The 17,449-nt window shown below is 40.0% G+C and overlaps 1 protein-coding gene across 1 annotated transcript; it reads right to left on the reverse strand.

The window, feature by feature from the left end:
- Positions 1-9,603: 9,603 nt before the first annotated feature.
- lrrn3b (leucine rich repeat neuronal 3b) lies at positions 9,604-11,724 on the reverse strand. The gene has a single exon (XM_030784890.1). The coding sequence runs from the start codon at positions 11,722-11,724 to the stop codon at positions 9,604-9,606; it is 2,121 nt and encodes a 706-aa protein (XP_030640750.1).
- Positions 11,725-17,449: the final 5,725 nt, after the last annotated feature.

Genomic DNA, 17,449 nt, shown 5'->3' on the forward strand with positions numbered 1-17,449 from the left:
TGGAGAAAAAAATCACTTCCTCTCCCCTTGTTCAAAATAAGATTTAAATTGATTAAATGCCAGTTTTGAGGGAGAAGGTTGAGTTTGTTACAGAATCAACGTGTACACTATACAGAGAGGGGGACTGATTCTTCTGGTGTCTTTAGCAGGCTGAGGTTAGGTCTATAATAGCCTTAAATCTGCCTGTGTTTGTACTGTTACAGACATCATTAAGTAAGCAAGGTCATGCTGCTGGAGGAGAGGAGGTGGAGGAGGAGGAGGAGGAGGAGAGAGAGAGAGGTTTCTCTCCATCTCTTCAAATTCTAATTTGAATTATTTAGCCTCATCCTGCAGCTTTCCAAAAGAGGCTGATTGACCCCCACAATTCTAAGAGTCAAAAGTTGCCAACAAGTAAAATGTGGGAGATGAGATGTGTGCTGATCAGTGACCTGGTCAAGATGTCAGTGCCGTCCTGGGTATGGAGGAAAGCTGAGAGTCAGCAGGAGATGGAGAGAGAGAGAGAGAGAGAGAGGGAGAGAGACAGACAGACAGACAGACAGACAGACAGACAGACAGACAGACAAACAGACAGAAGACACACAGAGAGAACCTGACCATCTATGAACTCATTTACTCCTTAAAGAGAAAGAGAGTTGATGGAGATGCAAGTGACTGCTGAACAAAATAAGAGTTGTTTTCTCTCTCTCTCTCTCTCTCTCTCTCTCTCTCTCTCTCTCTCTCTGTGTGTGCATGTATGTGTGTGTGTGTGTGTGCGTGAGTGTTTCTTTGCTCATGCCAATCAGTGGCTGTGCTATGTCCTAAGAGACGGTGAGGTGGATTGGAACACAGGTGGAGTGTTTATGGCACACACGGTACAGTCAGAGAGAACACTGCTATTTTATCCTGTCAGTTCAAATGTGCAAATGGAAATGTCAGCCTGCACATGAACGAATTAATGAACATGAAAAAAAGCTGAAAGCCTGGCCTTGCCAGGTATTCAACTTGCATTTTTGACTATTTCTGGTTTGCTTGTTGTCCCTTTCTGATTTCTTGTCAAGGATTTTTTTCTCTCTCTTTTGCCCCCAGAGGTGTTCACAGTGTGTTGTGAAACAGAAAAACAGAAAAAAAACAAAAATGAAAAACCATCAAGTCTGATTGGAGAGCTTATGCAATGCCCTGTGGATTGAGATCAAAGATCTTCTTGTCTTTGTGCTCAGCGAAAAACAGATACCTAATTTTTTCTCTAAATGGCTTTTGTGGAACTTTTGTGCACCTTCGGCAAACTCAAGCTTCCTAACACGATTCAATCAACACAGACACAAGACACAATGCATTTTTTTGTTCCAAAATTAAACCGATGTCAGTATGTCTAGCTTTTTTGCTTGCACCCTCACATTTCAGTGACTTTGATGGTTTCTCCTCTTGTGAAATTTCTTCCTGGGAATCTTGCGTCTGCACTATTCTGTTTTGACATGTGGGCTAATTTGTGCTTGCAGTCATCAATATGTCTGACTCTGCAGAGGGTGTGAAGGCTTTGTAAATAAAAAGTTCTATTCTGATGAAGACACACTGTGCACTAAATAACTGAAATATTGCACTTTGCATGCTTTGATTGCATTAAAGTCCCTTGGATTTCTTCACTTTGTAGTGGTGTTTATCAGGCCTTCCATTCTTGCACTTTGTAGCTTGTTTTGTAAATCCAGAGGTTGATGGCACATTACAACCTACCCTCTGGAAGAGGAATACAAGAAAAATAGCATTTCTACCATTCTTGTATTGTCACATTCAAACAATATTTGCATTATGTATTCTGATAAATAGTGATAATTCTCAAAGTCTTTCCAGCACTTTTGATGTTGACTGGCTCTTCAGATATTGTACTTTGTCAACTTTTTTTTTCTTTCTCTCTCCTCTGTTCATGTAGTTAACCTGACGGATGAGTATATAACTGATTTTTCTCATTACCTCCATGGCTTCATTCATGAATCTCATCAGCTCTGCTGCCTGGGCCATCTGACTATCATCCATTTAACCCCATGCTGAAGGCAGAAGAGGGGGCTTTGCATTGCTGAGAGTTACAAAGAAATAGCATACCACACTCACAAAAGGAAAAGGACTGAAGGGTTGTCAGCAGTAGTTTGGGTTGAATGATCACAGCGCACAGGTGAGACACACAGAACTAACACTGTTGAGCTCTGCTAATGACACCGTGAGCTAAGACTCTGAGACTTAAGAAAGACTGGATGACCATCATTATCCCCAGTGCTCTTCCAGACAGAGAACTGCACAATAGTCTTAAAGATCACAGAAGATCCTGCCTATAGATATTCAGGCCTTCTGTAGCTAGGGTAGTGATTGGTGATGGCAAGACAGAGCCCGTTATGAAACAATTTCACTGTGAATGGGGTTATTTTACTGGATGACGTTCTCAGATCATTTACATAATTAAACACTAAAATTGGTCACACATCAGTTTTACACATCATCTTTCAGATTAAGTTCCTTTGCCAGATGAAAACTTTGTTCTGCGGTCAGAGATTAGCGAGAGAAACAGATTGGTGCACCGCATCGCCTGCAAAAGTCGTTAACTCCCCGATCCCTCATTTCAATTGCAAATAATCCAAATAGATAATTAATGTTAAATGCAATTATCATCAATATGAAATTGCAGTTCATTTTTGCAGTGATCTGGTCTAATTTGGAGGATTTGTCTTATCTGGGATGAGAGGAGTCAGCTGGAGAGAGTGAGGGAGAGAAGAATGAGAGAGAACGAAAGGGGGGAAGAAATCAGCTGAAAGGATAATGAACATCAAACACTTTTTTTTCTGCAGCAAGAGCAATTGTTATTTTAGTTTGCAGAGAAGCGTGTAATGAACTGGAGAAATGTGGCATTTTTAATCACTGGGTTAGTTTGAGGCCCATGCTGTGCCTTTAGCCTATAGAATCCATACTGACAGGCTGTTCAGCTCCAAAGAAGGTCTGACAATCTAGTGTGTAATGCAGACATGGAAACAAAAGACTGCTCAGATTGACTTGTACTTTGCATTAATTTTCCATTCATTCAGAACCTACAGCTATGAAAGCTTCATTATTACTTCAGCTTAGTAGGACTTGGTGTTACAACCCTTCCCTGATTGGCATTTCCTGAGCACATCTTGAGTGACTGGCCAATCTTTCAGGGCTATCACGTGGGCACCCTCCCTCCTCGATTTTGGCGCAGCCGCAACTAACGAAACCTTACCATGATGCTGCACTCATCATTAGCCAGACCTTACCCCTACACCAGATTCAACTAGCCAAGCATCGCTGCAACAAAACCAGCCAAACCTGACCCCTACCCACAATTAACTAGCCCTCTTTTCTACACAGTACACCCAAATACTCAAGCCTTACACCCTAACATAACTCACCCCACTGACTGACCTTCACTGCCCCTCAATACACACACAGCTCACCAAGCCTCACCGCTATTCATCACACATGACTAACCAATATACAATGGATACCATTACCTGGCCCTCAACATTATACAGCACACAGGTAAGCAAACCTGCATGTTCCAAACCCGACACATACAGCCAACCAAACCCTTACTGCCACCACCGTACAACACACACAACTAACCAAACTTCACCAGTGGTCTCAGTGCCACACAACCCTCCCAATACTATAGACCATTCTAAACCACTCAGTAACTGTACAGGCTCAATCAGCTCGGTAGGATTTGGTCAATACTTCAGTGATTATACTAGGCACCCTGCTTTAGCAAAGTTTCATTGATGAGCCCAAAACATCTCCAGAGACCTCAGCAGTGACAGCTGCAATCCAGGTACACCCCCCACCCCACCCCACCCCATATCTCTTTATTCTCAAAGACGCTTCAGTGTCCTGCTGGGGTCTTTTCTCTTTAGCCATAGCCAGTAGCTACTCCTTTCAGCTGTGTCTGGTGTTGCCCTAATGACTTGACACTGGACCTTATAAGCCTAGTGACAACAGTGGCCATTAAGCCTAGAGCCAGCTTTCACTGGGCATAATTTGGTTTTCCTGCCATGTCATTCTACCTTTGCTGCTAGCTCAGTATACTACAGCTTTTGAGCTCAAGTGCATCATCCATGACGTCCTCCCAGGGCACTGTTAGCTCAGTGATGTATACAAGCCGCATAGAGCCGGACCTCAGCAAGGGTCTTGTCTGAGGTTGGTCGTGACGATCTCTTGAGGAAAGATGAGTTTCTGGCCCATGTTCACTAGCATCTTTAAAAAAAAAAAAAGTATGTGTCCCTTTTTGAAATATATTCCAAGCCCCTCCTCCAGACTGTGCTTTGATGCACTCATTTTCTAATGTAAATTTAAATTGCAATAAGTTAAATTAGTTGTAAAGTAATTCATGAATTTATGACAGTCATGATGCATGAAGCAATATACCCTGTATTTTAGAAACATTCATTTAAAAATTATGTTATTAAAATTTTAGTACCATGTGTGTGCAACAGTTCTTTAAGCTTCCTCCACACTGAGTCTTACACACAAAAACACAAAAAGTACAACAGAAAGCAGCAAACAAAGCCTTTACATAATTGCTGATCTAACACAATTCAATTCTGTTGTAAAAATAGTCATTACTCCTAAGCATGTTCAAAATAAATGGTATGCTATGCTGTAATTATAACTATTTTCATGGATCACAAATTTGTCATTTATGTCAAGGTGCTGCTGGAGACATAGAGCAATTTAAAGACATATTACCTCACATGACACGCTCTCCCTTCTCATGGAGCTGATGACATTTGCTGCCATAGCACGTTCACTCTCTTCTTCATAACACGAGCAAAAAAATCTTCCAAATCCTTTAAAGTGCTCTCATAAATGTTAGGATCCAAGATAGCCTAAAGGCTGAAAAAGTTGCTGAATTATAATATTCCATGAATAATTGCTGCACATAGAGAGAACAGGAGCTGTTGCTGGTAGCACAGGATGTAGTGCAGTTTAAGGGTATGAAACCAGTGTTACAACCATCATTTGTACTGGGCAAAATTATTTACATGTGAGGGGAAAAAAAACAATTACTTGCACAATCAAAGATGTGTTATCAATATTTTTATGAATACTGGGACATTTTCCAATTTTGCAAAAGTTGCAAAAAATGGTCAACATAAATACATATTTGGTGATTCAGGCTATTATTGTACGAGTCGGCACGTGTAAATCAGTCTGGTGATAAGAATCCTAATACTGTTTCTCATTAATAACAAAAATAGTTCAGAATGTCAATGTGGGCATCAGACAAGAGAGGCTGATTCAAAATGTTTGAATTCAATAACTGTATGTTATAGCTGAATGAAAAATGAGATGCTCAACCTTCCTCTTTTCCTTTCAGAGTTTGTACATGCGCACACATGTATATGACTCATTTGGACTCCCATTGATCTGGCCAAGCTGTTAGTTTGGCAAAGCTCTGTTCCCAAAGACATCAGAGTCAAAGTAGCTAGCAATCAATCAGAGATCAGGAATGCAACGAACCGTTTCAATGTGTGAGAGCCAATTAGAGAGACAGATCTCTGTGGAATAACACACTAACATCTAGTGTCTGGTATCCGGGTATTCTTATTGATAGACAGGAGCATAATGTATTATAAAAGACATTTTAGCATCTTCTGAAGACTACTAGTGGGAGATAAATTCATTATATCTCAGTACACTCTAGCACTTTGCTTACCTATTAATTATTCATTATGCTTTCGTTAAAAGTCCAGCTATAGTCATTGAGAAAAGATTTTCATTTACAATAAATCTGGTCTCCATATTTTTTTACAATAAATCTGTAATCTTTCTGCTCTCTCGTTCAGAGATGGGTAAATACAGAAATAGAGATATGGAAGTGCAGAGAAAACATGCTGATCAAGAGGGAAGATGTATAGCTTCAAATTCTACTATGCTTTACGTCAAGAGAGACAGTTCATGTTTATTTTCCATTAGACATAATATTTTATTAATTAATTCAGCATGAGAGTCAAAGTTACTGTATACCTTACATGCTGGGTATTTTTGCATATTCTTCAATACTCAGGATATGCTTAGCTAAATCTCAGTGTTAGTTATATAAGCTGACTTATGATGAATGAAACCATTTCTGTTCATTGTGAAACGTTGCTTATATTTGTGGCCTGGTAACATATAGAAAAAAAGGATGTATTTTATGGCAGGGAATGCACAGAACAGAGTGAGTCAGATATCCAGTATAGTACACACACAGTATAACTTATAAACAGTGTAATTACAATCCTAGCCCTGAGCGCTAATGGAGAGATTACAAATGAATGGTGTCCATTCACTTTTTTTATTGTAAGGGTGGCCTACATTAGAGAAAGTGCCTGGTGTGAATCTATACTTTTTAATAGAGCAATAACTCAAACATACAGTGAAATACAGAACACAAATGAGCACTGTTCTTCTCTCCTTTTTAATAGAGCATGTAGTCAATTGTCATCCTATTAGAGAATACTAGGGTTTTAATAATGCTTCAAGGGCAAGCGTTTGCTATTCATTCAAAGACTACAGGCTATTACAAGCTTTTATTGTAGAATATTATCACACACGCACAAACACACACACAGGAACAAACATTTATTTAGATAATAAATAATAAAGAAGAGGAAGAACCATAATAAGAGTCATATATGACATATAATTCTTAATCAAGATTGATATAGTTACTCAAAATCGTACTATTTTTAATGTTATTTTTGTAATAATAGTAAGGAATTGATAAAATATAACTGTTTATAAAACTCGTGGCCTGATTTCCTTCACCTGTATAGTATGTTGACGATATCTTTCCCCTGATATCATCTAACTGTTGTACACAACATATTCCCCCATCCTGACACACACATACATTAATCCATGACACTGATGTCTTTGGTACTTTCATATTTGCTTGCTGATGGCTGTATTTTTCTCAGAACTGGCTTCCCTCTGTTGTACAATATATACTATCCATTTATCAGTGATTTTTTTTTTTCAGTTGACAGCACTAATTTGATTTGTGAACTAATTATGTAGTTTGCTAATGTAACCCAGAATCATGTGTAATGAGGGGCAACAGCACAATCAGTGTCCTGCTACACCAGCGAAACATCTAGTCACAGCCCATGTGATGGATTTTTACCATATTGTCACTTCTATAGATTCATTCACTTTTAATGTCATATATCCATTCATTACTTAACAAAGACGTTGTCATAAGCAAATAGTTACAATTAAGATTTGTAATGGAATTTTTCAGCTGAATGATGTCTTAACATTTCAGAGAGAACAGTCCCTAGGACTGTAGTTTTTTGTAGAACCATGACTGATCATTTAAAATATATTAATCGTGGAATCTTTCATTTCATTTTAAGTTTTGCATCCTTCTTGTCCTCTGAGGATTATATTGTACAACCCTGCCAGCTCCTTTCATAAGGGATTTATTTAAGTGAAATCCAGAGGTTAAATCCAGAGGTTTCTAATATGTGACAGTGAAGACACAGAAAGTAAATACGATCATCTCTGGCTATGTTTGTTAATGTGGACGAGAGGAAAGGGGGTGGGGGGGTCAGGGGGCAACACTGTCTTTTCATACAAGGTGAACTTAAAGTCTGAGGTTCATTTACGTGCGACACACAATTCCTTGCCAAATCACAATCAGTGCAAATCTTCAGAGTACATCATCAAAGTGAATGAACTGTGACTTTGTCCCCTTACATAGATCACTCTTTTTGTCTGGGTGTATAACTGTGAATGTGTGTCTTGAAGGGGAAATGACCTGCATGCAAGTGCATGCTAGCAAACAAGCATATAGTCAGCACTGACGGCCAGGGCTGGCATGCTCTTAGCATTAGTGACACTCCCCTTTCTTAAGAGCTGAGATGGCTGAGGAGCAGAAGGGCTCTCTCCACACCTGGACAGTAAGCAGTATAGAGCCAGAGCCATATTTTAACTCCTCCTGTCTTTGACAAATAGCCTGCCTTTAAAAGCCCACTGTGCTGCACTGAAAGCAGAGATGATGAACGAGCCTCTCTCTGTGAGAAATCCTTCATGTCAGTCAGTTCCTGACAACCATTCATCATGCATGTGATCTCAGTGTTCGGCATATGCGGTGGATCCTTCATGTAACAAATGTGATGTGATTTCAAGCCAGCTTCTGCCGTAGAGGGGGACTTAGGAACCTCAGCACCCCCAACTGTCATTAGAACAGAATGTCTCTGTGCAGTTGACTGTGCCTGCCAAACTGAATCTGGACCAGAACCCCTCTGCATGATGCTCCCAAAGCATAACTGGGATACTCTTATCTGCTCTTGTTTTGTTCTGGTGAATTCTTTGCCGTCATTTCTTCAGATTTAGCACTTTGGAGCACCATTCAAGGTGTTACAGTGAAGCACATTAACATAATGTACAGGTGAAGCTGTACAATAGTCACTTATTCTGTGACCTACGCCATAAAAAAAGCAGAGAGGCCAACTTCCTGATTGCAAAAAAGGGTGACATTTATTCAGTATTTTTTCTTTGCACAGAGTCTCACTTGCCAGTGTGCCTAGGTTTCACATACAGCACAGTTAATATAAAAATGGCTTATTTATTTGGACTTTTAACACCCAAAGCAAGAACGCAATGTTTTTAAACCACGTGTATGCTAAAAATACTAAAAGTATTTGAGATTAACTTGTGAGGCTGCAGTCATGAGTGTCCTTTCCATAATCTCTCTAGAGCCCCTTTACAGATGGCATTTGCAAGTTTTCCTGCTCTATTTCATGGTTTAGGCACTTACCATGGCATTGGAAACCTTGTATAGTTATTTCTGGGAGATTTTTGAGAAGATTTTCCTAGACTACAGCCAGCAACAAGTCTGATAACATCAGCTTAGGATATTTTCTGTTCTTTCAGCTTCTATAAAGTCATATCCCTCAGTAAAGATGCACTGTGGTTGCATTTTATTAAGTAAATGTATGGTATCATTATGCGTTTAATCTGCTTCTCTTATAGTTAATTCACACCAGTTTACTGTTTGGCTACTTCACAGAAGACATCTGTTACATTTCTGGATAGAATATATAACAATTTTAGCCATGAAAAGACAAAAACCTCTCTTAAATAGAAAAAAGATATATTTCATCAAAAGGTTTACACCACAGTCACTGTAATCATCTATTCTACTAGATTTCCTCCATTATAAACATGTCTCACCTGGTAACGCATTGATGGTTGTAGTACGGCACAGACCCGTATTGCTTGGGACCACAAGGACTCCACTACTCTTTACACTGTCACCAGTCAGTTATGAGACAAATCACTCTATTCCTGCTTCTATTCCACCTGTGATCTGCAAATGACTTAGAAGTGTAACAATGTATTTTATCAATAAGAATCCTCTTGCCTTTTGATAAGCCACTTTCTATAGCTGTTATCACTCCAAAGAGGTCATATGATGGAGGATGTCACTGGTTTAATTCGCCGACACCACTGTAAATTTGTATTGGTCTCCAGTATGTCCGCTGCAAGGCCAAAGGATACATACTTAAAACAGTACTGTGGGTTTTATTTCCTTGCCTTGTCCATTTGCTGTGGTTTGTAGAACTTTAATTAGACTGCTTAAAAGGTATTGTCTGATTCGTTTATGACTGTGGCTTTCACCTCCATGGGCACTGGCATCCCTTTCCCAGACACCCAGAGCCTCGTAAAAGGAAAGTGCAGGTCAGTCTCTGGTGTCAGCACTGTTTTAGATGAACATTTACGTAAATCCCCATAAAGGTGTTGGTTCCTCAAAGATACATAAATAAGCAGGCAGGCCACGGAGATGACAGTGAGAAGCACTCCAAAGACCGCGATTATGGCCGCATCCCATTTCTCGGTGTCCTTTACCAACCACTCTGCTCCTTTAGTTGTGACATTGACGCATTTGGTGTCATGTTTATGGTTGATGCTGTGAACTTCCACACACACTTTGTACCGAGTGGCTGGGTTGAGATGTGTGAGATTATACACTCTAACATCAGACGGAACCCTGGCCGTGAATGCTACGGTCGGGTGACTCGTGCTGGACATGGTGTACCACTTGATGTTAGGTGCAAGGCTGCTATGGGTCGCTTTCCAAGACACCAGCACAGAGCTGCTCTGGACTGACTGGATGTTGACATTCAGGGAACCACTGCCAGGCTGTGGGAAATATCCGTTAACCTCCACCGAGACAGATTTGAGGTCTGCACCCACAAGATTGTGTGCTACACATGTATACAGGCCAGCTTCGTTTTCTGTGACATCATAGATGTCAAATGTTCCCTCAGGATGCATGTAGTACTTGTCAGACACAGTGTTGGGCAGGACTCTATTCCCTGATGGAGTAATCCAGTAGATGTCTGGCTCTGGTTCAGCGAAGGCACGACAGTGCAATGACACTGAGCTGCCATTATCCACACTTACCTGTGCAGGTAGGCTCTCGGGTGAGATAAGTGGCAGGCAGATCTCCATCATTTCTCTGAAGTGCACCTGTCGAACATGCTGGCCCTCATACTCTGGTGGCTCAACACAAAATAGAGAATCAGGCTCCATGAAGCGTATGTTGGTTTTGTTCATGTTCATCCAACGAACAACACAGTCACAGCGGATTGGGTTGGAATGCATACTAACCTCCCGCAGGTTGGGCAGCGACTCTATGGTGATTCTGTGAAGGGCACTGAGGGCATTACCATTCAGCATGAGTGTTTCTAATCGGGGTAATTTGTAGAAGGCGTTGGGATGGATGTAAGACAGTTTGGGGTTGTTTGTCGCTTCAATCTTGGTAAGTTCTGGGAGATTGTTAAGAGCAAAGCTGTCAATGGATACTAGCTCTGGCATGCTGTTGATACCCAGCTCTTTAAGATGGAACATATCCACAAAGTCACCCCTCTTTATCCGTCCAATAGGGTTCTTATTGAGATCTAAGAACTTGAGGCTCTTCAGGTGCCTCAGAGCCCCACGAGGAACCTCAGGGAACATGTTGTCATAAAATGAAATGCTCTCCAGGTTGTCGAGACCTGCCAGCGCATCATCTGGTAACTGTGATAGGTTCATCCTGGTTAAGACCAAGCTCCTTAAGTTCCTCAGAGGTTTGAAGTTCATGTCTTGTATTGTGAGGACGGGGTTCTCACCGATCATCAGGATCTCAAGACTAGGCAGAGCCTCAAACCACTTGCTGCTGATGCTCTGCAGTCGGTTAGAGTTGAGATGAAGCCTAAGGAGACTGTGTAAGCCCTGAAAAGCCACTGGAGAAATTGAGGAGATGAGGTTGTGATTGAGGTACAGCTCCTGGAGGCTAACCAGCTGCGACAGAGCATTATCTGGCAGGGATCTAATCCAGTTCTCTTCCATATGCAGTGACAAGAGCTGTGGGAGGTGTCCAAGATTGATTTCAATGATTGAAGACAGGTTGTTTTGTGACAGGTCAATCTCAGTGATGTTGGCCAGGTAATCCAAAGGTTTTTCAATCTTAGCTATGTTGTTGGTCTGCAGTAATACAACTTGTGTGTCAGCAGGGAATGTGTCAGGTAGGCTGAACAGTCCTAAGTCATTACAGTCAACGGTTGGCGCTTCCATGTAGAGAGAGCTGGGTGAAAACCACGGTCTGACCTCACACACGCACAACTTAGGGCAATCGACTCTCTCCTCTGCGGCTAAAACAATAGTGGCCATGGAAAGCCCCACTAACAAATAATCCATCATTGACATGTCCTTCATATTGGCCAGATTCCCTTCCTTAAGTAATTGGTCCTTGTAGATTAAGTGGCCAGAGCTGTTAACTTCAAAAATAATGGACCATTTGTTGCTGCAGCAATAGAGATCAAATCCAACAGAGAGTCTCCCCTGGGCCTTGTCAGGTTTATGAGCTACTGTTGAAAGCAATGACTGGCTGCTCGGGTTTCTTGGATGGAAGGGGGGTTAGGGTTGTGATTAAGGTCACACTGGATGGATAAATAAAGGTGAAAAGGGCAGCATGTGCCTCAGGGATCTGTAGCTCAGCTAAGCAGAATTGTGGTGGGTCATTTGCTGCATTTCAGTAGTTCTTGAACCGTCTCTCTGGTCATTATGGGTTGCCATTGTCACTGTAGTCCTCTGGCACCTGAAGAAACATAAGGGAAGCAAAGGGAGAATTCTGAATATCACATGTGAAAAAAAGCAGGAATGCCAGGAGGGCCACATAGAGCCATATTGACATTTATCAAATCACTTTAAAGCATGCAGATATATGATGACATTTATTCTGCACTCCCTTCACCAGTGAGCCTTTGATATATCGATTTAGGTCTCTTTGACTTTATCTGTATGTCAGTGATATTGCTGACACCAAAAATGGCTTCAAAAGGCTAGCATTTATGGATTTCTGAGTTATGTGTGAGTGGCTGAATATGTTATTTTCTCTAAAATTTTAAAAGCCAAAGTTCTGACTGCCACTTACAGGGTACTAAGAGCAGCATTTCATCAGATGTGACTACGGTTCATCGGTAAATCATGATGCTTTGATGGGCCTTTGCACTTAACAAATGACTATTGATTTTGAGCCCTGTTATTAACAAAGAAGGCGTTTCACCTGGTCTCAGTGATCACCATCAACATGTATTTCTGCTGGACACACTGACCATGTGAACCAAATCTTCTGGAGTACAAAAACCCATTCTAACAATTGATAAATAAGAAAAGAGATGAGTTGGTAACATCTGTTTTACACCCCTAAATCACAATCTTTCACTTGAAGCTCAAGAAGTAAATCTAGCCTTAAGGCTGCTATTTTTATATTCTCTCCAGTTACAGAACAATTGTTATTCTTTGTTATATAACCCAAAAAAAGACATTTGAGAATGCATCATTTAGATTCCCCATCACCACAGTCACTCAGATTAAAGAGCACCAAGGCAAAAGAGTAAAAATGAAGGATAGTGAGAGATATCTGCAGAAGACAAGGAGGTGAAAAAGTGAGGACACTGCAGAAAGACCGCAGTGGGCCCTACTGGCAGAATGTGGCCCGGAGTTCATCCCTCAAACTCCCATTTGCCAGGGGAGGACCACGGTACGCTCTCAGATGAAGAAGGGGATGAATGGGAGGGGTGATTTTTCAAGCCACTGTGGCATTTTAATAAGTCCAACTCCCAGAACATTTCGATAAGCCTTCTCTCTCTCTCTCTTTCTCTCAGTCAGACACTCACACCATGATCTCTGCTGTTAATTGTTGTTGGAGTTGCATAAATCTGAGCCTTGCTACAGTGTCCCAGCTCTATATTCCCTCCTGATTTAAATTGAACCACTCAAGACACAGGCACCTTTACGTATTTCAGCTTATGTGTTATTGTGTCTCCTGGGTTTTGAATCTGCACGACAGCATTGAGTCTTGGCCTCAGGGGCCAGAGGGAGCTCCAAATCATTTGTTTAAGTGAGGACATCATTAGCTTATAATGTGTGTGCAGAATGTACGTGCGTGCGTGTGTGTGTGTGTGTGTGTGCATATGCTCGTGTGTATGTACATATGTGTATTCCTTAAAAAAAATGTATCTAACCAAAAAGATGAGCAGATCATAATACTGATGTTAACCTGAGTCTGAGAGAAAAAAAATATTTCCCTGTAGCACTCTGCCCATTTTGGCTGGTTCCTCAATCAGGACATAAGCAGTATATTAAAGAGAAGTTGGCAGATGCCGCTCATTTGTACAAAATGAATTGAAGGTAAAGCACTCTTACCTTTGGTGGTAAAAGATTACTTCAGTTTCTTCTATCAGAGTGATTATTTCCTGTTCCTACGTTAACTTGAATTACATTTATTGTATTTTTGACTGACATCTTTGAATCACAACACAACAGCTTGATTAGGTTTACTGAGGATGGCAGATTTTCAATGGTACATGAATTCCTATAATAAATAAAATGGCCAATTTACTCCAACCACTATAAAAAAATGAAATGGGCAGAAGCCTGAGTAACTTGGTTATGTTTATGCTGTGTAACTCCAGGGATTCATCAACAGCGTCAACTCTGATGCAAAGGTCTTTCCGCTTCATTTCATATCAGTCTGCGAGATAGCACAAACACAAACAATCAAACTAATTCAAATTATAATATTGCAGTCATTTAAAAAAAAATGAAAATTATAAATAGAAAAACTACTGCTGTTTGAACAGAAGACCAAAACTGAGTGAAACACATAATCAGTACAGGTTACAATGTCTCTCTCTCATAGATGTCAGCATTTTCAAATTAAGTTCTTTTTTTTTTTTTTTGGTAATTATTTAGCATTGGGCAATAAAACAAAATCAGTCATTTTCATAATAAAATACACTCAAAAAATGATAACCTTTAGGGATGTATTGTCAATAATACGATTTTCCGTGTCCCTTTTCCCTCTGCTGTGACACAAACGGCCTATCGTGCAGCCAAAATAGGCTTGCACACTTGTTGACACAGGTAACACACCCACTCACAAACTTGCCATTCCTTGAGGTTAAAGTCAAAGTGACAACAATCTAAAAAAAAACCCTCTATAGTAAAGGCATAACAGTCCACCTTATTCATGGGTTGGTTTGTGTCTCGGTTTCTGAGCCACGGTTCAGTTTGTATCACGCTTTGGCTTGAAAGAAAAATTGAACCAACTCAGAACTGTAGGAGAACTAAACTTGAACAACAGTTATTTTAAGGTTCTTCTCCATGGCAATGACTGGAATAAATCTAAACAGCAGAATATGTTACTTTAAGATTCTTCTTCAAGAAAATGACAGTAAGAAAACTAAACTTTAGAAAACTTTAGCTTAAAGTTGCACTGGAAAATAAGTATAAGACAACTGAACATGAACAGTTATTTTAAGGCTTTTCACCATGACAATCAGTGGAAGAATCTACACTATCCTCTTAGGTTCTTTCTCAGTTGTAGTTTTGTAAATGACTTTTGATTTCCATTGCACTAAATGACACCAAAACTGCTACACAGGAGATTCGTATGAGGCTCAGACGGTCATCAGTTTTACAACTGTCTCTCGAGCATGCCTTTCCAGCAGAAAAAGACAGTCATGACCACTGCAAAATGACAACCAACTGCTCAGACCTTTTTCAGATCAGTGTGCAGCTACTTTGATATGAGAAAAAAAACAAGTTCCTACAGGTGAGATCTGCTGTGTCATTTATGTGGATTCACATATTCCAATATTATCTTGTATTATTTTTGGTCTGAGTAAAGTGTCTTGTTGTTACTTAAAATGGTTGGTCGGCATTGTCATTAAAGCTGGTGTAATCGTCCGCTCAGTTAAAGCATGCATGTGCCGCACGAAAAGCACAGCACATATTTTCTGGCACGGAGCAATGAAAAGAAAGCACGTACCGGATCCAATTTATGAGTAACGTTACTCTTAATGATCAAAAGCACAAACTGTATTGACTGTTCTCCTACACTACCAAGAATAGGAATAATTCCCTGTGCTTTAGCATAACAAAACAAACAAACAAACAAAAACGACAAGAGCTGAGGCAAAAAATCCATGATTCACCACACCACACATACTGTGAACTGAACCGAGGACTAGTTTCGTTAGAAACTGAACTGCCATTTTCCGTTTCAGAGTAACGGTGTAATGGTTGGGTTGGTACAACCCGTTACAACCCTGCTCCATCAGTGAAGAAATTGTGGCAAAAAGGTCTTACGGCTTCAGTAATCATGAGTGGGGTTTGATGCTACTACAGTATTCATAGACCAAGAGATGTCTTCCAATGAATGATTTTCATTACTTTGTTTTATTTTTTTTAACATGGATTCTAGTGGCATGACCGAAACAGAGGATACTGGCGGCCTATGTTATAGGCTGCCTGTTATTGCCTTATTGAAGCATTTATATACTCAGTGCAAAACCATGGTATTTGGCTGAATGTTTGTAGGCAAAATGTTGGTTCTGATAACAAATTATTTCAAAATTTAATTGACTTCTTGATTTCTTCTAGATTCTATGCATACTAATGTTCTTTTTTATTTTTTTTACTGAATCATAGTATATGTTGTAATTGTTCTGATTATAAAAAAAAATATGAAAGGAGAAAGTGCCAAAGTAACAGGGGAGAAAAGAGTGAAATTAATGTGAAATTAAACTGTGTTCAAGATAAATGTTTGTATAGATAACAAAAGAAAATGCGACCACTACTGTATTTCAAGGTTTTTTTAAGACGACAATGATGAGGAGAGAGTTCAGTTATCTGCTAAAATGAGTAGGAGACAAAGAAATTAAGCAAGGGACAGATGACTGGAGAATTTACTGGGAACAATGGACAATTTCTGTGAATACAGATCCATACAGCAACTTTTAAAATATGTGGTAAAAAAAGGTGCAAACCCTTATTCAGTCCTAACTCTAGCAAGCCTACAAGACAGTTAGTACTCAATAAAACCAGTAGCATGGCCTTCCACTGCTCAATGTATTTGTATTGTGCCAGTCATTACTGATATTTCTCGATTTTTCTTATACAAATATTGTTCAAATATGTATTAATAAATCTGCACTCCAGCTGATTTTTGAACCTCTCATCTTCAGAAGAAAAAAATATCTTATAGCTCTCTCAAAACTCTCTGCGTTTTGTCAGGTGCTACAATTTTCTATGCTTTGTAAGCGCTACAGAATCTAAAGGGAAACATTTTTCTGTTTTCCATGTACCAGTGCTTGTATCTGTGAACATGTTGTTTAGCAAACAGTAATAACACTATGCTATGTTACATCGTTGCTGCAATGCAATGAATTTCATTTACCAATCATCAAATATTGTTAGAACAACAACTATACAAGAATAAAAGAAAAAAAAACAACAACTTTGTTTGGGGAACAAAAAATGAATAGCCAGAGGACATGCAATAGTATCAATACAAGCGTATTACCCTCCAATGGCCCAAGTAAGTGGAAGTGGTGAGCACATTAAAAAACCCTCAGTGAGAGATAAAGGAGGGAATTCAGCCATAACCCAGTTAAGCTTAGGTAAAAACACACACAGTTCTCAGACACGGAAAAGCAGTATAGAAGGACACAGTGGTTGGAAGTGGAAATGGAGAAAAAGGAAATAAGTTGCATAGAGCTTTGTGTCTTCTCCGGCAGAGAGAAATACAGCTAATACAAGAGCAAATGGAATTTCAAGATGGATGCCTCTAATCACAGCCCTGATCTGATGCACTCTGCTGTCACTTGGAACAAAAACGGAGAAAACCAGAGTTGGGAGAATGAGGCCCAAGCATCACTGAGTGGAAAAATAACCGACCGAACCCTTGCAGTGTTGATAAGGGCTGTAAAATAGGAGCATCTGTTTAAATAAGGGAGAGCAGTGGGGCAGGAATCCCTGGTTACTCTAAAGTATTTCAGACATGGCAGCTTGGCATAGACCATTTCCCTGCGAAGACATGGCCAGATCCTCCATGGTACTAAATTTAGTTGTTTTAAACTGAGGAGAAAGTCAA

Source organism: Chanos chanos, chromosome 1, assembly GCF_902362185.1.
Source record: "Chanos chanos chromosome 1, fChaCha1.1, whole genome shotgun sequence".
NCBI lineage: Eukaryota > Metazoa > Chordata > Actinopteri > Gonorynchiformes > Chanidae > Chanos > Chanos chanos.